This window comes from Aythya ferina (assembly GCF_964211825.1).
Source record: "Aythya ferina genome assembly, chromosome: 2".
Classification (NCBI taxonomy): Eukaryota; Metazoa; Chordata; class Aves; order Anseriformes; family Anatidae; genus Aythya; species Aythya ferina.
The window spans coordinates 90,772,796-90,796,722 of record NC_140297.1 but is presented as its reverse complement, the minus strand read 5'-3'; the positions used below and the strand labels follow the sequence as shown (position 1 = coordinate 90,796,722).

The window sequence follows — 23,927 nt, the reverse complement described above, 5'->3', positions numbered from 1 at the left end:
AATCAATTTTAACAGTTTTGCCAGTTCAAACAGGAACATTTGGGAAAAAGTTGCTGAAAACTAATTCCAGAACGTTCTGGTCATTTTTAATAGGAGTTTAGGATCTAAAATTTAAACAAACAAAAAAAAAATGCCACGAATATCCAGCTACTAAATCCTTCATTCAGAGTTCAGCAAGCTTCAGTGACCCTGATGAGCACAACAGCCTTGGAATGGTAGAGGGGCAGATCCTGAGGTAGCCTAATCTCAGAAAATTAAAAGCTTTGAAGATTAAGAGCAGGACCTTGAAATGACCCAGAGAGAAAGAAAGAGACTAAGTGGTTTCTGCAGCCAGTCACTCGCAGAAAGCAGGCTGCTAAGCCCCAGATGCCCTCAGCCAACTCTCCGGCTCAGGAGTATTCCAGCTCAGTGCTTTGGTCTCTGCAGGGGCAAAAGATCAGAGCCACAAGTCCCCAAAACAGATTTTAGTCTGCCAGAAACTTTGTATGGCAGCTATCCTATGTCTAATTTTCATTTTTTTTTTCCTGGATAGTTTCACAAGAGTTGCATTTAGTCTGAAGTGACAAAGTTACCGCGTCATACAGGGAAGCTACCTCACAGATTTCAGAAATTTTGGCGATTTTTCTTATTTTTTTTCCTCCTTGTTTATTTTTATTACAGAGAGAATACTCTCTTTAAACATGGACAAAAGCGGGATGCAGAAATCCATGGCTGAAGCCTAACCAGTACTGAAGATACCAAGTTCACTGCATTTCATGGGCTAAATTTGCGCTTTACACCTTAGGGCTCTCCTTACCTTTTACACAGAACCGTAATCAGTCTTGCTTTCAGCACACGGTTCCCTAAAATGTCAGCTCCATTCCTGAAAAGCTGTTGACAAGTCAAATTTTCCTCTTGCTTCACATTCTGCCTGACCAGTACCTGCTTGTCCCTTAACCAATTACTCCTAAATGCAAGGTTTTGTACTTCAGTAAGCAGAATCCCCTTGCAGCCAAGCAAAATGTTAAGTTTTCAAGGCTCCAGCCTGCAAGTTACAGGGTAGATGTGTGCATGGAGGGGGAATATGGAACTAAAATTTCTTCAGTCTCACAACAATTTATGTTAAAACACAACCCCCATGCCATTAAGCAGCACTGCTGATAAGCACACTGTAGGAATATACACCCACAGCTACTAGAGGGATAACTTCAGAGAACAGGGCAAAGACTGATGAAGGCAAGGGCTACACAGCAGAAACTGTTTTGTTTCATATGAACCTTTTAGTAAAACTAATACAATAATGATTTGTATCCCAAGCTTTTATGAAGCTGAGCATATGAAGGTGCATCGTACCTTCCTAGCCATTCTTGGCAGAGAAATAGAGGAGCTCCCAGCACGCTCCACGTGAACTGGCAGCACAAACCACTGCAAGAATTAATTGCTCAACTGACAGCTGGTTGGTTGCACAAGAGGCAGCCTGCACATACGTGCAAAATACACAGAAATATTACCTGATTTTTCAGATCAGATCGATACCATAGTCATGCAGTCCCCAGATACAGTTTCACATGTCCAGGTGCTTTGGTTTTTTTGTTTGCTTTTTTGGGTGTTTGGTTTAGGGGGGGTGGGATGGATTGCTCGTTTGTCTTTTCTTCCTTAGGAGAGCCACCCCAGACAAAATTAGACTCGTGTTTCAGGAACAGTTCACATCATGGATTTTATACACCCAAAGGCAGCAGAAATTAAAACTAAGCTGGAAGGAAGGTTGCCTGCAATTGTGAGTGAGAAGTCTGGCAGGAAAAGCACCAACCGGCCTCTGGCTTGCCAAATTGCTCAGTGATGACACTGTGGGGTATCAAAGGCAATGGAGTTAAAATTACCAGAATTATCGTGGAGACATCAGTGGAAAGGAAAAAGAAATGTGAGGTGACAACTCATTCATGCATACAAAGTTACTACAGCATTGTAAACAACCATCAGAAGACTGTCCATCTTTACTTGATTTTAACTTATTATCAAGTTAGCAGGGAATAAGTACTTCTCATTCTTTTATGCAGTGATAAAAACTGCTTTAAACTGATGACTAGATCAGCTTCTACACTTCACGCTCCTACTGAATAGGAAGCGATGCTCAGTTCAGCTTTATTGGCTACTCTTATCTGTTGAGCAACATTCTTTGTAACTGCTTTCATTTTGAACCATTTCTTTGTCTTCCAATAGTTATAAAAACCAATTTTGGGCATGTATGTGTGAAAGGCATCTGTAACATTATTTAAAAATCTTCTCCATATAAAATAATCTTCAGAGGCACAGTTTCAAGTTTTAAGAATTCGTATTTGTATTCATCAGAGGCATGACAGCTACCACAAAAGGTAGAGGAAACAGTAAAAGGGCTACACCTCCTAATGTTAACAAGCCCTGACCAATTAAGAATGCAGTTAATTTCCTTCTGGCACAGCTACGTTACTCACATGCACCAAGTCTATGCCAAAACGCACCCATGCAATTAATAACAACTACCCAGTCCAATATAGCAACAAACAAAGCTAAAATAGCTTTAGACTGTCTCTTCATGTTACATTCTGAGCAAGACAGTCACCTGAAGGCCCAGAAAACATCCTTTTGTTTTCACAATTCTCACCACAGATAGTTTATGGAAAGCTGTGTTATAGCATCAAATGTATGCCAGCAATTCAAGAAAGAAAAAAAAAAAGGCAAGACAAGGATCATCAAAAAACAGTACCATCACCACAGAAAATACCACGCACCATGAGTCAGAGTGGGGAAAAAAAGCCAATACAAGATTTTTCTTCAAGAATATATAATAAGGACTTAAATTTCAAGGCATAAAGAAATTAAGTCTGTAACTTCAAAAGCACACAACTTTAATGTATTCTTCTACTCTGGCTGTTATCATACAGGTTGGTACCTCTGAGCTCCCAGAACTAACCAACCCCGAAGAGCAATAATATGGATTAGACTAGTCTCAATAGTCTTCCTCACAGATTTCTTGTAGTACCATTTCTCTAAAAGAAGATCGCATAAGTGAACACAGATGAAGAAGTCAAAAAATTCTTAATTACAGAAGGGGGGGAAGGGGCTCATATGCTTACTAAGGAAATAATTTTACATTTTCTGTTCCTACGTTGACCTGAGTGCACCAAGTCAACCACAAAAGCTCCCAAAACCTCAATGCTTCCGGGACAAGTATGCTTATTAATCAAAATTTAGCAAACATTGACTTACCCAGCATCCTCCTGGAAGCCTTCCAACTCATCCCTTTGTTCTGCTAGAGTGGATTCTAAATCCAGATAGGTACCGTTGTGAGACAATTGTAGAGTGCAGTCATCAAGCTGTAGGACAAAATTCAGAACATCAGATTTTAGCAGTAATTTTTTGACATACCTCTAACATAGGCTTTCCGTTTTCCAGGTCCAAAATCTCCCTAAAACAAACCATATGTTGGAAGTAGAAGAGAGTGATGTTAGACATTGTACACAATCCCAAGTCCACGTTCACTAGATAATGCTTGGTCACTACGATAATTTGTAACTTAAAAAGCCTGAAGGAAGAGCTAAGAAGCAACACGAACTTCTCTCTCACCATGACGGCCCAGTGCCAAATTACAAGAAACAAGGAAAATCCCTTCCCAAGGCAGGGAAACAAGAAAAAGGGCAGGTGGAAATACAGGGTGTCGTACCTTCCTGGTCGGGAAGAAGTGACCGTCCACCTCAGACACCCTGGGAAACCCTGCCCAGAAGCAGAGGAGCTGCCATCACGGAGCCCAGTCTGACAAAAACTGCTGGGGACCTCGGTGTGTCACAGTGCTGGGGTCCTTCTGTAACCAGTTCCAAGTTCAGCAGTATTGTAGCCCCAGGTGTTTCACATTACTAGATATACAATCCAGCCTCAGGTTGACGTGCCAAACAGAAGACACTTCCTCCCTCTGGCTGTGGCAAAACAAGATGACTGCTCCATTGCATACCTCTCAACCCTACCACTGTCATAGTTGCTTTTTTTGGAGGGTGGATGAACTTGCAGCCCCACGGCAGAGACCACTTTGGGAAGAGAAGAACAATTCTCACCATACCAACCTGCTATTGCAGGTGGAAACCAGTTCTTAGAAGGGGTTAGCAAGGGTCCGAAGCATCCAATGAGTCAAAGAAATGACACTTTTAACATTAGAAAATAGTTGAAACTCCATCTAAGATGAACCACCTGTTTATCACCTGTCCAAGAAAAACACCAGAAGTCTTCTCAGGGTCATTCTGGATTAGCTGCATTGGTAGTCCTGCAGAAGAGCAACTTTTTAACGTGCAACTGATAGAACACGACTTTTGAGGTAGCCCACATCACTGTGCTGAGCACTGTTTACAGCTTGCAAGAAAAAGTTCATTTTCTGGAGAACGGAAAGGATAGAGGGAAGAGGTGAAGCTGCATTTGAACCTGTTCCACTTTTTCTTTTCTCTTTTTTCCCCCTCAGTGAAAGAGTAAGCACACCAAATAATGCAGCATGAGTTCTCACCCTGACTCCTGGGGATTAAAGAAAGAAAAGCACCTCCAGGCCCAGCTCCCTGATATTAAGAATTACAACAGTATTACTATTCTGCATCTCCCTGGGTACAAAGGATATTATTAACCTATGCTAATTCAAAATACACTCTTTGGAGAAGAAAGACTAAATACTGCTCTGGGAAACTTTTTCCCAGTAGCCCAGGATATCAAATGAAATGCTAATTTATTCAAAGTAATGCCAAAAGGCAAACTACTAATTAGATAAATGTTCTGCTGTCACTATGGAGATTAGGAGATTTGCCCACAATTCCCAATTATACTGCACAATTAGGGAAAAGGAACAGTGCCTTACTAATGTCTTCTGACTTTAGTGTATAAAAAGCATGATGAGAACAGGAAGTACTTCGCGTACAAGATAAAGGAAAATAGCGCATTCTACCTATTTTCATCTCATCTCCATAGTTTCAGCTCAACATAGTATTCACCCAGGCTTTAAAGCGTTGTTCGCAGTATCCATTTATCCATTAATAGGAGTGACTGCAATTTCTTCCATTACTGTATCTTTTATTTCCCTTACTTAACAGTGAATCTTGCCAGAAAAGTCTCTCTTGCTTGTGTACACACAGACATGAAAAGGAGCAAAACAACACTCTGAAAAGCAGCAAGAACTAATGCAATAAACTCTGGAATCACCCTTACATAGGGTCATTATGCTGCTTCGCATCTTCCCTTTCAAGCTTCACCAGTACTTGTATTTTATAGATAGAACACACAGATTTGTTACCTTATGATTTTTTTTTTTAATTAGTAAATCGCCTGCCTTTTTCAACACAAAGGCTGGCCAATGTTCACTCATTAGTGCTTATTAGTAGCAATTCAAGATGTTAGGTCTCTCCCCTCTGTTCTGTGTTAATTCCATGTTTATCTAACACATATGACTTCTTCCCATCTCTGGTGACCCTTGCAGACAGCTTCTATCTAGCTCATTTCGGACATGCTCTTCCCATTGATCACAATTCACATTAAAAATCTTTATTAGCACACATCTTCTCCAAGAATGATCAAAAGGCAGAATCCATAAAGAGTCTTTCAAAAATATTTAATAGAGCTGTTTTCCATAACCATGAACAAGATGGCTATTCAACTTTTTAGAAGTTATTTCTGTTTATTTCACTTTATTCTTTACTATTCTTTTTGACTCTTCAGTATTCCCTACTGGTCCCAAAGCTCAGACAAGCATTTTGTTGTTGTTGAGCTGCTCAACTTGTTAATACTACTGCTGCAAGGCCTTTTTTTTTTTTTCCATAAACATAAAATGCAAATTTTTCTAAAATCTCTCTTGCCAGTCCTTTCAAATCATTAATCGCTTTTTTCCATCACACCTGTGTGTTGCCCAGAAGAGCCAAAAATTTTATGCAATATAACAACAAAGTAGTCAAGGTGACATTTACAATTTCTATTTTGTGCATCGTAAAAGTTTGTCGTCTTTTAATTGTTTCCACCAAAGTACTCAAAAGCTTTAAAAAAAAATTGAAACAGAATGATAGTTTCATCAGAAGAAATTTTTATCGATGCCCCAGTGAGTCATCACCACAATCAGAAATTCTTTAAATAACCCTGAAATAGAGTTTTCCCACAGATAATTATATCAGGGAAATGTAAGAAAAAGGAACAGGAAGAACATAAGAAGACTGTAAGAGTATGAGCAATAGTTATACTACAAGCTTATAGTTACGCTGAACACAAATAATTAAGCAAAAGCAAACAAACTGATTAAGCTGTTAAAATACCAGAACACTTAAAACCAGCGTTTACTAATCCCTCATCCGCTGCCATTTAACTGCTTTAACATTTAACGCTGCCAGAGGGAAGCTCCAGCACACCATACCCGAGGAGAGGTGTCCTGCCCTCAGTCCTTGGCCAGGAGTGGGCAGAGCGAGGTCAGCCCTGCTGAGCTCCTTTGCCCTGCCCTTGGGGGGTCCCCATGAGCCCAAACGTTACCCACTTGCCCCATGAAATCACACAGGCAGGGCAATGTCAAGCCAGCATCTCTTGCAAGTGCTCCTTATGGGCCACCAGGAAACAAAGAACCTGGCACAGAAGCTCAGTCAGTCATTATCTTCCACAGGGAACCAAATTCAGTCAGTTTTGTCTAGTCCCTCAGCCCATGGGGCCAAAATCATCTGCATTGCAAGGCCACTGAACTTCACAGGACTCAAAATAGTTTGATGACAGTACACAGGCAATGACTTTCGCTTTGTTTTACACAGTGACCTGAAGGAAGAGATAACACCCATTTCTGTTCATTGAGGAGAAAAATCACAAAGAAGCCCTTGTTGTGCAACAGGAAGGCTCGCCATTTCATGGATTTAGATTAGATGTTAGGAGGAAATTCTTCATCCAGAGGGTGGTGAGGCCCTGGCACAGGCTGCCCGGAGTAGCTGTGGATGCCCCAACCCTGGAGGTGTTCAAGGCCAGGCTGGATGGGGCTTTGAGCAACCTGGTCTGGTGGGAGGTGGAACGAGATGATCCTTAGGATCCCTTCCAACCCTAGCCATTCTGTGATCACTGAATTTTACAGCTTAAGGATCAAGTTACTGTAAGGGCAAACAAAAGCAAACAAAAAAAGCAGCAGCACAGCAAGACAACCATCCACCAGTCACACGATGCCGGTAAGTGACTACTGCTGCCTTCAGACCCTACAAGAGGAACTGGTTGAATGAAAACAAAGAAAAGCCAGAGTTTAGTCGTTGTTTTCAACTCCTCCTCATGATCCAAGAGAAACACTGAAAGCGAGGTGTTGGCGGCCACAAGAGGGGAGCACAGGCGCGTGAAGCAGGCCACGCGTAGGCCGAGCGCCAGGGTCTGCCTCACAAGCACCCCCCCGCACGCACCGGCCATCTTGATCAAGAAGCCTGCGGGTAAATGCCTCAACACAGAGGCAACGTGCACCATACTGTGCCAAGAGAAACTTCTGGAAGTCTGCTTTCTCTTCCTCCACAGGGCTCTGCGAGATTAGCAGATGTCCCAGGTGGGCTTCCCTTCCTTCGTCTTGTTTTAACCCCTCCGTCCCAAGGCAGTATAGGCTGGCAAAGGTTAAGGGCAGTGGAAATGCCACATGCACCCTCCCTGCTTTTCAGAAATCACAACAGCAGAACCACAAACCATTAAAAAAGCTTCTCTTCACTGTTTGTTCAGAGACCACATCAGTGCATTTTTCAACAACCAGTCTTGGGGAGCTGCTATTCCCTCACCCCGAGAATCCACTCAGATTTTGGCCAAGTGGCTGCTCACGTCTCCCAAACCATAAGGCATTGACAAGTCAACAGCAAGCGTGTGCAAAGACAGCTCCAAACACCTTCTTGATTTTATCTTCCATTTAAATAAATGTAGGCACCACTCAGAGATCCAGTTCAGATAGCAAACAAGTCCCATTCACAGTGCGAAGAGGCCTACATTATGAGTTCGAAGGATAAATTTGATAACTTGTGTGGTAACGCTGGAAAATAAAACTGCTCGACTCCTCAGCCACCAGCTGGAACTACATCAGATTCACCAAGTTTCTAGTAATTCTAGCTAAAGTTACTGGGCAGATTATTTTGCTCATTTTGTTGTTTCCAGAATGAGGGGGAAAGGAAATGCCTTAAAGAAAAAAAAAAGTTGGAATAATCCGGTACAAACTGTAGAAATAAAATCCCTCTTCAGTTCTAGCTTCTGGCACAGACTCAGAAAATCCTTATCTTACTCAAATGTCTTAGCTCATCTTTCATTTAAACATCATTTGGTGGTAATTGTTCCTATTAGTGTTGGCGTGCTCCTTACTCACCTACAGGATGCTTTGCAGAATAGGTGGAATGGGTGATAATAAAAACACTCAGTTTTCCATTTTTAAATCCAAAGCCTTGTTTTGCTTTACACATTTGCACATTCCAGCTACACAGTTTTAAAAGGTGCTCCTTTCCGGTTCAGCTGCTTCTACTGGGATGGCAATCCTGTTACCACGGCCTACAAATGCCAGTTTTCCCTCTGCTTTGCCATCTCATCCCTTTACCCCTATTTTTTTGTTGTTAAAAAACAAAACAAAACAACTATTTCTACTCAGCAAAAATGTGAAAAAAAAAAAACCAGCTCTGCCTGCTTACCAAACATATTATGTATTCCTAAGAAAACTACAGAAACCAAAATGGTGCAAATCAATATTTAATGCTCTCACCCACAGCTGAGCTTCAAATGGAGAATGACCATACTCTATTCAGATGGCATCACATTTTAGTGTTTTTGAAATTTTAGTATGGATCACCAGACATAAGTTTTCTGCATTTGCACATTGCTAGCCTTGTAAGACATAACAGCATCACTGTCTCTGTTAGTTCTTACAGAGAAATGAAACAAGGGGATGGTCTGAACGCATCCCACATGCAACCCACCTACCTGCCTTCAGAGCTGCTACCAGCTACCCTCTGGCCAAGGGCCTCGATTCCTTCCTTCTTGTAAGAGTAGGAATGCCATGGACATGCACATGCCAGTCATGAGGTAATATAACAAAAGAGACCAAAGCATCCAGCTCAGGAGTGATGCTGCATGATCTATCTTAGGTACAAAGCTTGACATCAATGAGATGAAATGAGAGCAAGTAATCTGTAAGCCAGATGTTAGCACTCAAAATGAATGGTGTATGCTAAGAACTACTCTCATCTTCCAGTCTGACAGACACCCAACACAGCATACAATCGCTGAAACTTCATCTAAAAATCTCAATGCTCTCAGCAACTCCACTGCAATTGCTTAAAACAAAACTTTAAACTTCTTCCCACCCAATACTTTTTTTTTTTTTAATAGTTTTGTATTTTCTTCTCCATGTACTTAATTTATTTTAAAGTCCATACTTCCAAGAGGTCAGAGTTTTCAAGTTAAGCTCAGCCACAGGTTCTGTACAGATGGCTACTTCTAAAGAAGGCTCTGCTCCCAAAATTCGGCAAAGTTTCCGAACCCTACTAAACTCACTCCACTCCTCCGTACCCATTTCAAGGCTAGGGAAAGAAACTTGTTTGCTAGACCATTGACCTTTCATCTAATTTAGCAGGCATAACAGCATTCTCCAGTGTTTTGGCACCTCAAGAGCAATTAGTACAGTTCGTAGGAATAACTATTAATGCTAACGCACCTTTGGTTAACTTTTTAGCACACTAATTGTCAAACTGCTCCACAGCCCCTGTGCATGTTGAAGAGCTTACACACAGTTTCATCGATGGCACCTACGCGAAGTACAGGCTGCAGGTTTGCGTGACCAGGCATAGGGCAGTCAGAGCACAATTCCTTTGAAAGGAACTACTACTCCAAGATGAAAATATGTTGGTATTTCATATGTAGCCTGTAGTCCTCGTCTGAAACAGCAGCTTTTCTCTCAGGCCTGGCTGACGCCACCGAGTACTGCTGGGGTCAGGTACGACAGCGCACGAAGCGAAACATTAATGCCACGTGAGATCCTAGAGAGCCACTGCAACAACACGCTGCCAATACAAATACTCTGCTGAAATAACAAAGAAACTGAAAACAAACACTGAAAGCTGTTACATTAATATTATGGGTTCGACTTAAGAATAACAAAAGGAAGTTCAGAGTTCAAAACTCTGGAGCTGTGCTATTTCGGGGGTCTCAAACACAGGCAAGGCATCGCAGTGAAAGCATAATGCACGGACACGTACCTGTTGCAGTTCCTAGGCAGTGGATTATGCCGACTCACCAGAGCTTTCACGTTGTGACCCCTTTTAACACAGTGCTCCACGGGGAGCCGTTCAGAGTTTACTGGAGTACCTGCTTCCAAACAAGACACCAGGGCTTCCATCAGTAGCCACACGAGCATTGCTGGGAAGCGTGCGAGTGCTCAAAATGTCAACAAGCGTGGAACAAGAAAGCAAATTAAATTCACCTAGAGATGGGGGCTACTGAAATGTTTAGTACGAACAAAGTAACCAGAAGACGTTAGAAATAATTGAGATTCTGCATAAGAACCACGCAAAATTTCATTCTGCATGAGAACTGACGCACGTTCCTCCCCTGCCTAATTTAATCATTTTAAGTTAAATTAGAGACAACACACGAACCAAACAGCCAACAGCACAGCTCAAAGTGAAATTGTTTCGACCAAAAATCTCTCCAGCTTTTTAAGCCAGAAAAACATACTGCATTTCTAGTTTTCTCACGGTAAAGATAATGAACATACAACGATGCTAAAAAGCTAACCTCTGCATCTGCTCATTAACTTTTTGGCACCTCAATTCTTCCATTGCTTTTCCCCATCCTTGTTCAGCTTTTCCTCACTACAAACACAAAGAGCTAGCTAGCTCTTCTGGCCTTCGTGGTTAAGTATGTCTTCAGCCAAACAAAAAGGAGAGCAGCCATAAGAACAGGAGCCTTTATTTGGAAGCCTATACCGCTTTTTGGCTGGTACACAGGGGATGCCTACAGCTGACATGCTCTCATTACCATTTGGTTGGAATTACTGTGAAGGTATCCAGGGAAATGGAAATAATCTCTAAGCAGCAGATAGGTCAAGAAAAGGGAGAGGAGGAGGGAAAGGATTAGCTTCAATGGAGTTTATCATCTGAGGAATCTTTTGTTCAAACTTGTGTGTGTAGGAAACCACAGAAATCATTCTTTTAAAGATAAGGCAAGGAAGCAAAAATTGTACTGAACTCCTGACAAAACTTCAAACTGCTTTTTCTGTACTTATTGAACTACAAACTGTAAAATACATCATATTTAAGAAATACTTTTAAAGTGATGTCACAGAATGAATCAAGGATTTGCAGCCTTTTAACACATGTCCCTACGAACAAGCTGTCTCCCAGCACCCTCCAGTTTGCAGCTGAAGACTCAGGCTTCATGCTAGCACTTCCACCTCTGCTACTCTACTTGCACATGGCACGCTATGTGTTGCTCACTACCTCATCACAAAACTAAAATACTCGACTGCCACACCACCACCTGCACAGTTCACAGGGACGCAGCAAGGACGCAGTAAGCAGTAAATCGCAATCCATCTTTAGCAGTGGTTTCATTGAAGCAGTGGCTAAGCACCTAGTAGACAGCATACCACAAAAAACAAGACACCAAAACCCCACAAGCACTCTGTGTTCACAGCCACATGACCCACATCTGCACCCTTTCATATACAGGGCAGCTGGAACATCAGTCCTGAGATCAGCTCTGCTTCAAACCAGTATTTTAGAGAACAGTGTTTGCATCTTTAATTCCTCCTCAATGAGAAGTTAAAAGTAAGGAAAACAGGGAAAGAAGAGACAAGATATCAGGCCATTTGGAAATATGGAACAGGGAGGTTTGGGGGAAAACAAGACAGCCTAAGTGAGAGAGGACCTGACAGCAGTCCTGGCAAAATTTACAAGTTTCAGAGAGCCAAATCAGGGGAGATTTAGAGTTAATGATAGTCAAAGAGAGTCACTAGTGGAAACAGGAAGCCCAGGGTAAACTATCTTTCATTATAGTCAAAATTTGTCTTGGAGGATTCTGGTTAGCTATTTAAAAAAAAGGGCACAACCCTTTGGGTTAATGTACAGGAAAGTGCATTGTGTTAAACACATTAACACCAAGGGAAAAAAAAATACAGAAACGTGAAAGAAAAAAATAAAGTATGGCAGCATCACTGAAGAAAACATCACGCACTTGTCAACGGAACCATTTTTCAGACACAACCTGAATCCTGGAGGGTTAGGTGAAAGATTTTGTCTATTAACAACTGCTCTAATGACTACTGTCATCAACTCTTTCTGATACTTACACTGACTCTTAAGTTTTGAATCACAAAACCTTTAACGTCAACTGTAAAAATCATTAAAAGAGCATGATTAAGAAGTTTATGAGAATGAAATTCAATAGAGAGCAGTAGACAAATGGTAAAGAATCATGGACCTTGCAGATTCTTTTAACTCCTACTCCCAAATTTATAAAAGCAAAAGGGATCTGAAGTTTTTTACCCTTAAGCAGAATTTATTTGGCACTTGTGCTTCACCTATTTTATTTTTTTTTTTTACCATCCATTTTTCCTTCCGTTTGAGTAGCTGCCAAGCAGCAGTTTCAAGCCCCAGCTTTAAAAGAGCTGCCTGGACCAGAATAGGAAAACAAAAGAGAACTTTGGCATTCATTAGGAGCATGACTTAACAATACTCAAACAGAAAACCACACACTCAAACCCAGTTACAAGCAAAATACAACTCTGTAAGTAAACGATGAGTGTAGTATTATCATCGGACATATATCAAGTATTCATCCCTCATTTACACTCTGACCGTCCTGTTTCAAAAGGCATACAGAGAACATAGCTAAATACAAATGGCTTCAGCAACAAATCCTGATCTATTTTCCCTAGAAGTGAACAAGCTTTAAGTGGTAACAGTGAGGACTAGTCCATGCTGTAAGAGAACAAAACAACTGAGATAGCTTAGAAAAAACTGAGAGGATGATGGTACTGAAAAGCTAAAAAAAAATAAAGTCCATTATGCTCATTATGCTCAGACTTTTACAGAACAAAGGAATAAATTAATGAAAAACTATGAAACTAGTTAAAAGTGAGACTTAAATACAGTACAAAATGGGCCAATAAAAGCTTATAATTAGAGTTCAAAGCTTAGAGATCAAATGCAATTAAATGCTTCTAGAAATTCGAAAACTACTTCATAATTAAGAGCATATAAAACATGTATGCTTCAAGACAACAGGCATCCAATACCTATTATTTAAATTTATCCATTATGGTAGCGCTCAAATATCCCTCTGAACCATCTGGTACAGCTACTGTAAGAGATCACTGCCACAGTTATCACTTTTTTTTCCTATGCACAAGAGAACCAGAACATGCCTGCACTTTGTTATAAGCATGAAAGCTCCTATAAATGAATATTCATGGGGTCCTTGACTCCAGTGCCTGCTCCCAACTTCTATTTATTTTTTTTTTTTTTAAAACATTTGAGCTACCAAAATAAAACACAGTAATAGTAGTTTTAATAGGTAATATGGGTCAAACCCGCTAAGACTGAAGAGGTTTTATTTTTTGCAGTCCTTACTGAATTAAGCTTGCGCATGTCTAGTTGGTTGATTCCAAATCTATTTGCCTTCAGAAGAGATGCTGAGAATTTCTACTTATTCATACAAGACCAAATGCACGCAGCAGCTTTATGTACCTAAATGCTGTCATTAGCCAAGGCCTTGGCACTTCTCAGCTTTAAAGCCCAGCTCCATCTCCATACCATAGTCCACTGTCCTTCACTTGCAACAGCCTTCCTGTGGTTCCTTCTGACACAGACCACTGAACATCCAAGTCCTGACAAGGCTTTCCCTGCAACACAACAGCAAGCTACTGAAACAGCCCAGGAGCACCTGGTTGGAAATGCCTGATGCTGACTTGTCACCAAAGCCAATGTTTTACGGAAGAACAAATTTCTAAGTATCTAGAAAATAGTAAGGACAGAGGAGACAGTGTGGACATCTTTTGAGGACTATGCTGTCAAAATTATTTTAGAGACACCTAAGTTGATTGGGGAAAATGTTATTTAGGAGTATACCTAGACTGTACAAACCTCTCTAATCCCAAATTATTTGGGGCAACATTTTGTACCACACATAAACCTTGATAAACGTTTGAGTTCAAGTGTTCCTCACAGCTACCTGTAGCACAGTCACTTGGAATATTGTATCATACACACACACCCTGAAGCTGTATGCACTTGCTGCTTAGTTATTTCCCAGAAGGTGCAGAAACACTACACTCACATCATACAAATCCAGGGATTTCCCAGCTGTGATGGAGGGCTGTTCTTTGGCAAAAAAAAAAAAAAGCTGCAATAAACACTGATTTATGCTTCAGAGCTCAATGAGAATGCAAAGGTGGTTATAAAGCAGTCAGTTTGTTAACTATTTAGAGAAGACATCTTCAATATTAAAAGCAGAGAAGAGTGAAGCTTTTCACATGGAGAAACATGCCCAGTCCTTGCAGTTTGGAGCAAAAGTTACGAGTAATTTTTAAACTGTGTGAAGAGTCACACTTAGAGTTGAACCAATCCTGAAGTGGTTAGCCCATAGACACGGAGCAAGATTTTGGCACATTCACAAAGAGCAAATGTTTCCCCGATCCTTAGATCGGGGCATTCACCACAAGATCCTTCCTCCTCTCTAAGCAAGGCCTTTTGGTACTTGCTGCATTCTCAGAAGTCTGAAACCAGAAGTACAATTCTCATGTAAGAAGAAAGGGTAATTATATACTGCTTTATGCTAGATAAAGCACTGTGTTAGTTAACGATAATGAATAAAATACATTTCCCTTCCACACTACTTACTTTTTGTATTCCCTCTATAGTCATGATGCTCTCTTTGCTGTTTTAATTAAAAAAAAAAGAAAAAAAACACAGTACAATCCTAAAACACAAATAAATAACACAGTCAACTAAAAAAGGACAGCTATTAGTCTCTCTTTGGTATTGATTTCACTAAGAATTACATCAAGAACTAGTTTATTGTCAGTATGAGCTTAACTGCTATTACAACTCAAAATCTAACTAATCTAAGCTTTCTTTACCTCAGAGCTGTAGCTGTTCATCCTTCCAGTTCCATTTGCTATGGGTAAGTGTCTCAAATAGCTCACACACACCAGCTTGAGCTAGCTACAATCAAGAACTGAAATATGAAGCACAAAGCTCTGTTTAATTCATGGTACTTTTGTTTGCCAATTAATTTAAAAGCAGTCCTTCAAGTGGGAAGAGTAGCTTAGCTTGGTGAAGCTGTCTTACACTACACAGTAAGAGGACAGATGCAAAACTCTTGAACAGTTCCGTAAAACCAAAAAAAGCATAAAAACAATAGCAGTCTGCAAAGCATGAAGGTCTTTGGTACCATGCTAATCTCAGGATTTATACACCGGTGTAACTCTATCAGCTCCAACGGGATGATGTCATCTGCTCCAGCCGCGTGCCAGGGAAATAAGAAACAGGTCCTTTCAGTATGCGGGGCAGCCCAAACCTTTGTCTGGGGAGGCTTTCAGCGCCTGAATCCTCCTCCCCTGTTGCAAAGAAAGCTAGCTCCGCTCTATTTAAAAGGACCAGATATTGAGGATGCTCTCAGGAGGCCATCAGCAAAAGAGGAACAAGTTCAGAAACTCTGCAGGCACTTAGGGGCTGCAGCAAATGTGGGCACCCACAGCACTCCCACGCCATGTGGGTGCATACTACCAGTGCCTGCGCTTGCTCCCACTGAGGTCTTGTTCCCCACACCACAAAAACAAAACAAGAGAAAACCCACCAACCAAACCACAACTTAAAAAGTGAGTGGCAACGCTCAAGACCATGCTAGCTGTCATCCAAAAGGGGGGGAAAAAAAAAAAAAAACACTCAGGAACCAGAAAAGATTCACAGATGGGAAAACTGCTGACAACCTGAGTAGTAGGATGTTTCCGATGATCCAAAAGCCATTGTGAAGTCCAGCTAAAACGCAAACAACAGCTATGGTTGTTCAGCTTGGCCAGGCAAGGAATAGCTGACTCAGTCATGCTAAAACAGAAGAGGAATGTGCCTTTTTGTCATGCGTGAAGAAAAGTTCAAAGGAAGAAATTAAAAATATACTTTTCTTCTCCACAAAAAAAAAAAAAAAAAAATCAGGAAACATTTTCTGAGCAATGCTGCAGTGTAAAGAGCAACTATGCACACAAAAAGCCATTCCTACCTTTTTTTTTAAATGATACTTTAAATTTTGCATCAGTAGTATTTTTTTTTTCTTTTTTATTTTCCCTAAAGCATTCATTGGTAGAAAAAAACATCCTGCTAGCTTTTAAGTTTAAATACATGCTTCAAACAGTTTTCAGGTTATTTGGTTTAGGCAGAGAAATAAGCCCCAGATGTTTCACTGAGAAGGTTTTTCACCAGGAAACTCACGGCCCTTCCAGATGTCTCAGGTATCTCTGAGTCCAAACTTATTTTTTCTACACGAGAGCCATGAATATTCTCTCTCCCCCCAATAATCTCCATATGGGTTTATTATAAATGTATCCAAGATTACGGGTGCAAACTGCACCCATTGCAGCTGGCTTTAGGATCATTTGGCAGAGTAAACAAGTGAGCAAGTAAGTCTTCCTAGTCCTTGTACATTGCACGTTCTTTATTCTTACTTGGCACACCAATGAAGACAAAATTTGTCAGAAATAACATAATTAAAAACTGCATGATCTCCATTTGCAATTAGATGAGGTAGGTCAAAACGAGGGCTTGTTCTCCTTTATATAAAATGTCTTGTAAATGACTACTTTGAGCAGACAGTTTCGCTGTGGATTTATGGAGTGTTTTATGGGTCCTGACATTATTAAGTGCTAAAATGCATAACCCCTGATCATGATTTTTCAGTAGCCAATATGTCATGTCCCCAGTTTGCATCTCCCTATCAACAGGTAGCTTCCCAGTGCCTTACAGGCAACAGATGATGCCTTTCCACCAATACAGGAGCCAACTACCTTTGCTAACATTGTCTCTGCACCGCAGTTATCAGCCATCTTCTCTAATTGTTTAGTGTGTTAACATGATCCAGTTAAACTATCAGCAAGCATGCCCAGCATTCAGGCCAGCAAGGTATCTTATTTCTACTTCAGACCTGAGAAAAGGCTCTCATACCCATCTAAGAAAAGGATATCACTACTTTTTGCAGCTTTGTCTTGCTTATTTTAGACCATTCTTCCTCAGCAGCACAAGAAATCAAGGCCCTGATTTGCAGGAAGCAAACAAACAAAAAAAAAGCATCCTGCACCTCTGGAGTAAGTGAGGGACCATGTCATGAGCACAGTTACACACAGACTTCACATTCTCACCATAAGCCCAGCTCCTCCACAAATCTGGACACGGTTGTCTTCATTGCCTCCACTCAGAGTAACCCTGGCAATCTGCTTCACACAGACTTGCTTACACTGTGTAGTTTTGTTTAGCTTTGGAGGCAGTTTGTTCTCGTCTCAATTAGTTCTCATTTAGCCTGACCGCGTTCAGTGAAGATGATCTGTAGCAAAGTGATAGATACCATTAAAAGAAAAAAAAAAAAAAAAAAGGACTAATTAGGACTAATTATAAGAAGTTATACCTTGAGTTGCACTAAACTTCTTGCTTTGATGTTTATAGGGGCGTGAAATCTTTTTAATATACGAATAAAAATTTATTTTACTCCCCTTTTTCAGTTAGATATGACATTTATAATAAGAAATTGCACCAAGGAGTAATTGGACCTAAATATGCCAACCCCTAAAAAGTTCATAGGCACAGTTCATTTGTCCTGAGAGCAATTCCTGAACCACAAGAAAATATTGATTAGTAGTGAATAAACATGGTTCTTCTTTAGAAGTGACTTATTGAATAGTCAGGGGATTGTAAACAGCCTGCAGTACAGAGCTGCAGTCAATTTCTGCTATACTTTTCAATTGTTACATAAACAGTAACCTTGTCCTTACACTGGAGGGGAACCATAAAACTCCATGTTCAGTGTGCCATAGAAAATCCAGCTATGTTGCAAGCACATGACTGACGGAAATCCCAAGAAGAAAGCTTTACTATTTCAGCTTGTCTAGTGTCTCTTAACTTCAGTGTCAGGCTCCTTGCAATTAGCTTTGGCAATCCTGGTTTTCCTGTTTAGACCAGGGAAGAAAAAAAAAAAGGCAAAACAAAAACAACCAAAAATAAATAAAACAACCAACTAACCTCCTACATACAGTGGTTGAAATCTTGGCCACAGAGGCACCAGATCCTAAGTTCCAGGACCTTGGCTGGTCTCTGTCTTCCTCCTTCCTCCTACCCCTTTCCTATGCTCAACCTAAAAAGATGGGTCTGTGACCACATCCACCCAAAATGCCAGAAAAGCTGAGGTTAGGGTGTACTGAAACAGATGGTCCCTTTCTTAAAAGAAATCTTCAAGACTCCAGTCTCACCAAGACTCTCTGTGCAGAGACTGGGGCAACAACCACCTCAATCTCCATTTGGCTGCCATCAGACTGCAAGAAATAAAGCCAGGCTATAAATGCACAGCCGACCACTGTTCTCCAAAGAGAAGGCAATACAGAGTCACAGAACAGTTTGGGTTGGAAGTGACCTTAAAGACCATGTTGTTCCAACCCTTCTGCAATAGGCAGGGACACATCCCAACAGACCAGGTTTTCCAAGGCCCCATCCAGCCTGGCCTTGAACACCTCCAGGGATGGGACATCCACGCTTCCCTGGGAAACCTGTGCCAGTGCCTTACTAGCCTCATAGGAAATAATAGATCTGGATGTAAAGGGAAACAATCACCTCCTTCAAACTGCTGGTCATGCTCCTTTTGATGCAGGCCGGGATACAGCTGGGTTTCTGGGCTGCAAGCAGATGCTAAATACTCATGTCCAATTTTTCATCTACTACTACCCTCAAGTTCTTCTCGTTGAGGCTGCTCCCAATCCATTCATCCCCTCAGTCTGTATCCATGTCTGGGATTGTCCCCACCCAGCTGCAGCACCTCGCACTTGGCCTTGTTGAACTTCATGAGGTTCACGTGGTCCCACCTCTCAAGCCCATCAAGGTCCCTCTGGATGGCATCCCATCCCTCTGAAGTGCACTCTGCATCACTCAGCTTGGTGTCATCTTCAGCACTCCTGAGGGTGCACTCAATCCCACCACCTACATCATTAATAAAAATATTAAACAATACCACTCTCAATAAGGAAATATCGCTCAGGAGAAGGGTGTAGAGTCATAGAATACCCTGGGTTGGAAGGAACCCACAAAGGTCATCAAGCCCAACTCCTGGGCTGCATAGATGTCTACCCAAGGATCAGACCACGTGTCTGATAGCGCTGTCTAAACACTGCTTGAACTCTGTCAGGCACAGTGCCATGACCACTGCCCTGTGGACCCTGTCCCAGTGCCTGACCACCTTCTGTGTGCAGACCCTTTCCCTAACCCCCAGCCTGTCCCAGCTCCATGCCGTTCCCTCGGGTCCCGTCGCTGTCCCCAGAGAGCAGAGCTCAGCACCTGCCCCTCCGCTCCCCTCCCCTCGTGAGGGAGCTGCAGGCCGCCATGAGGCCTCCCCTCAGCCTGCTCTGCTCGGGGCTGAGCAAACCAAGGGACCTCAGCCACTTCTCATGTCTTTCCCTCCAGACCCTTCACTATCTTCATAGCTCTCCTTTGGATACTCTTTAATATTTTTAATCAAATAATAATGTCCTTCTTATATTGTGGTGTCCAAAACTACACAGTGCTCAAGGTGAGGCAACGCCAGTGCAGAGCAGATTCAGGCAATCCCTTCCCTCAAACAGCTAGCAGTGTTGTGCCTGATGCACCCCAGGATACAGCCACATCACGCTAAATCACACCTACATTTTTGTTCAGTTGTTTTTTTTATTTTACTCAAGCTTCATGTTATTAGCTTGAATTTAAACCAAAACACCTGCTATGGTTTCCCAATGACTGCCTGTCAATCCTTACAGAAGGGAATTAGAGGTCAGACCACCACCACAAGTGAGATCTACAATGACTCTGAAGTCATAAAGCATCAGTGGACTGAAGTTTTCAGTCATTTGAAATGAGCAGTACTTTTTTTAACCTGACTCTACTAAGATGGTCTAGATTTTAAAGATTCATGCACATGAGTGGCAGCATGAGCTACAGGAGCTGGGTTCCTCGCTAAGCAAAGGCAACAGCCCCAGTGCAGTGACAGAACCCAGCCCTCAGCCACCCAGTTTGGTCAGACACTGAACCAGAAAACTGAAAACACACAACAACAACAAAGCTTACACAGCTTTAGTGCACAGAGGGTCATCTGGCAGAAAGGCATATGAGCACCTCAGCATATAAATGTAACCGTAACACATGGGCCTGCAGATTCTCAGGGGCTAATCCAGGCTTCCCTCCCACCACGGTCTTCGCTGGAATTCAGTTTCAGATGACACGTGTCACATTTGAGAACAGCGGTACATTTAGCACAAAATATTCAAGAGGTTCCTTTCCCAAGTCATAAACCGTTCTGGTACACTATGATCATCTTCCAAAGAGCAGACACAAGTAATTCAGTAATTTCCACCCCTGAAAGGTCAGAGCCCTGCCTACTAAATAATGATGTCATGATAATAAGCTGACCCTTCTTTGGTTGGAAACTGCATAGTGGTTGCCCAAACCTCAACAGGATGCTAAGAGAAAGGAATCTATATTCATTACTGTATATTGTTAAATTTGTGCTGAGAGCACTTTTGATGCACAAACCACTGTGCTGAGTTACTCTTAAATATGTCAGGCTTCACATAGCTCTATAGTCTTGGGTATCCCCTTATCTAAGAGGGAGCAGCATTTCTTTTGCTTCCAAGCCTAGAACAATAATAAAAGAAACGCAACAAATTCCATGCAAAGACTTCAGCAGCTGCTGGCTGACTGCTACAGAAGCCTAAATAATGTCTCTTGACAAAAAACACACTCCAATACCAAGTAGGATGTATTTTTTCCAAGAAAAAGAAGAAAGCGCAAGAACTACTGAATTCAGCAGACAAGTAAAAAACAGAATGAGATTAATCTTATATATATTTAATAATTTGACAGCATGATCAAGGCACGCTTAGGAGGGAGTAACAGGTGATACAAGTATGAAGTCACAAGAAGTAGGATACATGATGCATGTCAGTTGTGCTGAAAAGGCACCTAAGCACCCGTTCAGTAATCAAATAGTATTTGTGTTTGAAAGAAGCGAATTGTTTTGAATAATAAAACAATTTTTATAATTTACACATGAATAGTTTTACCACAGAAACTTACTCCATAAGCTGTTTTCCACCATAAAACAAGAAGTTCTTGGATAAAGACAGTGTGAAGGGCTAGCTGAACTGCGCTTTAAGGCCATACTTACGGCCCAGTACTCCTCTGCATCCACTTCAGATGACTCAAATTTACAAGAAAAATGCCTCCTCTGACCTGTAGTGTGTGAGGTTTACACTTGGGGAGAAGAAAAAGAGTCCATCCAGATACAGTTTTATTGCACTAACCAGTCATTTTTACCACACCAAACTAGTGTATTAAAATCTTCACAACTTAAATGTGTTTCATCTGGGATATATTAACATGACACTTTTTCCTCACAGCAAATTTAAACACTTGCCACTATGATACTGATGAGACTGAGATACAAGCATCGTTGTTCCCCCGGACTAGTAAAATAGCTGGATACCACTTCGTTTGTGAATTGTGAGAGTTTTCACAGGGACTAGCTCAGGTATACAACTTATTCCACTGAAGCTGGGAAGACTTGATATTTTTTGTTCAAAGCAAGAGGCATACCTCATTAACCTTACTTTAAATTCTTCAAGCTTCTGTAAGTGAAAGATGGTAACATAAATAGTTATATTAAAATTCAGGCACAAGAGAGGTATGACCCTATTTTCTTACCGACAAGGTCAAAACAAGGTGCCATACGCAATAAAGGCTTGCTCATCAGTTTGGTACTTTGTTTTGCATAGCTTTAGGAGACTATGCTAAGGGCACAATATAATACCCACAGGAGAACCACATGAACAAAATGTTAACTCTCAAAATCTGCAGGCAGCAATATTGGTATTTAAATGTCACACCATTTTGCCATTAGGAAGCATTCAGCTAAAGCACTTCTCCAGGAATCCCAAATGCCTTTCTCCTCTGTCTACCCACTCCTGTGCCCAAGGAGTCAAAGGCTTGTACTACAAATCCTCTCCTGTTACTGGGAAGGAGGAATGGCCACTATTCAAGAGTTAACACAGGAAAGAGACTGGACATTTATTTTGCATTCCCCATTCTGCCACAAAGGTACTAATGCATCTTTGGGCAAGTCAGACCTTGTCTATGTAAGAAGGGTTTTGTTTGTTTCTTCCTTTTGAGAAAATGTAGTTGCGCCTGTCCACCCCCCTGCACACAGGAGCTTCAAATCTTTAACTCTGCTCAATTTCAACAGAAGCTCTTCGCTTAAACTTCAGAAACCTCCAAGTCAGCTTTACACCACCCAGTGCAAAAATGGCCCTCTTCCTGGGACAGTTTCCTTCCACTGTTGCCTACAGTAAGTAATGACCGCAGCAGGCACTGGGTACACTTGAGACAGTTGTCCCACTGCAGAAAACATCTGTCAACACGGCCTCGGTCAAGCAAGAGGAACTCAGAAGTTATTCTCAAGGGCAAAAATTTGTCTCCTAGAGGAGGCTGTCTCAGACTGACCTGCCAACCACCTCAACTCACCTCAACTTGTAAACTGAGCTTGCACCTTCTGTTACAGCACAGGCTACGATACTGAGGAAAAAAAAAAGAACAGCAAAGGGAAAAGGGGAAGACAGGAAGAATAAGAGATGACAAACATTGCTTTGCTACACAGTGCATCCTAATTGCCCAAACACCAAGATGTATTTGTATAAACACTCTGTGGCTGTGGATTTGCATTCACCTCCCTTCTCCCCAGCAAAAGGGAACTAAATACTGTAATTAGTTTCAGTTGTATCTGATCAAGTAAATAACTTTTCCCATTTCCTTTTGCAGTTCATAAAGGTGGACCTTGAGCACCACTCAGGTCACAGCTCAGCAGTATCACCTTCACAATCAAGCCAAGAGAAGTTCTTCTGCAACAGCAAACGGGACACTCAGATTCCCAGGTAGGGCAGGTACAAAGATATACCATAGTCTGCAAAAGCACAGAATTTTAAGAACATTCATGTCAAATCACTCACATACTTCCACAAGCAGCTAATTCAAGTCTCTCACAAGTCCCATCAATATTTAAGAGATACCTGAAAATACACAGGGTTTTCAGTTTACCAGAACATACTCCCTCCAAAAAAAAAAAAGTGACTGTCTCATCATACCACCAAATCACAAAACTACAACTGATAAAGCACAATCAAGAGATGCTATATTTGGCTAATGATCTGCTCATGACTATATTTCTGATTCAAGGGCTAATAAAACTGTATAGTTCCTGTACAGGACCTTCAGTTCTGTTGGGATTTTGGCTTCAGAAATAAACTGAAACCATAATAATTATTAGTAGCCACATGAAAATAGAACATTAGATCAGCCACATTTATTTTTGAGTAGTCAAACACACAGCCTGTTAAAAAGTAACACACAGGAACGAGTTCAACTTCAATATTAACCCTCCAGGACTCGCCCACAGAATACATTTCAGTATTGACTTGACTTACTTAGATGAAATGGGCAAATAATCAACGTTAGAAGACAGAGGTAGGTATAAAACCGCTTTAAGTTCCTCTTCATATGCATATACAACAGTTCTAGAAATAATATTGTTGTGGTAATTATTTGGTAGTTTATTTTGCCTTGATTTTACTTTTCTTGATCTTAGCATAAAAACACAGAAAAGGATTGCTTTCCAGCATCTCTCACATGCCAGTTCCTTCTGAAGAATTCATT

At 41.3% G+C, this 23,927-nt stretch overlaps 1 protein-coding gene across 9 annotated transcripts in view; it reads right to left on the bottom strand.

Moving 5' to 3' along the window:
* Positions 1–23,927, bottom strand: part of FHOD3 (formin homology 2 domain containing 3) — a 394,706-nt gene that overhangs the window by 356,137 nt on the left and 14,642 nt on the right. For all 9 annotated transcript variants that reach the window (XM_084510276.1, XM_084510270.1, XM_084510271.1 and 6 more), the window contains exon 2: positions 3,226–3,332. In XM_084510276.1, the coding sequence (XP_084366402.1) occupies positions 3,226–3,332 (107 nt within the window). The remainder of the gene's footprint in view (positions 1–3,225; positions 3,333–23,927) is intronic.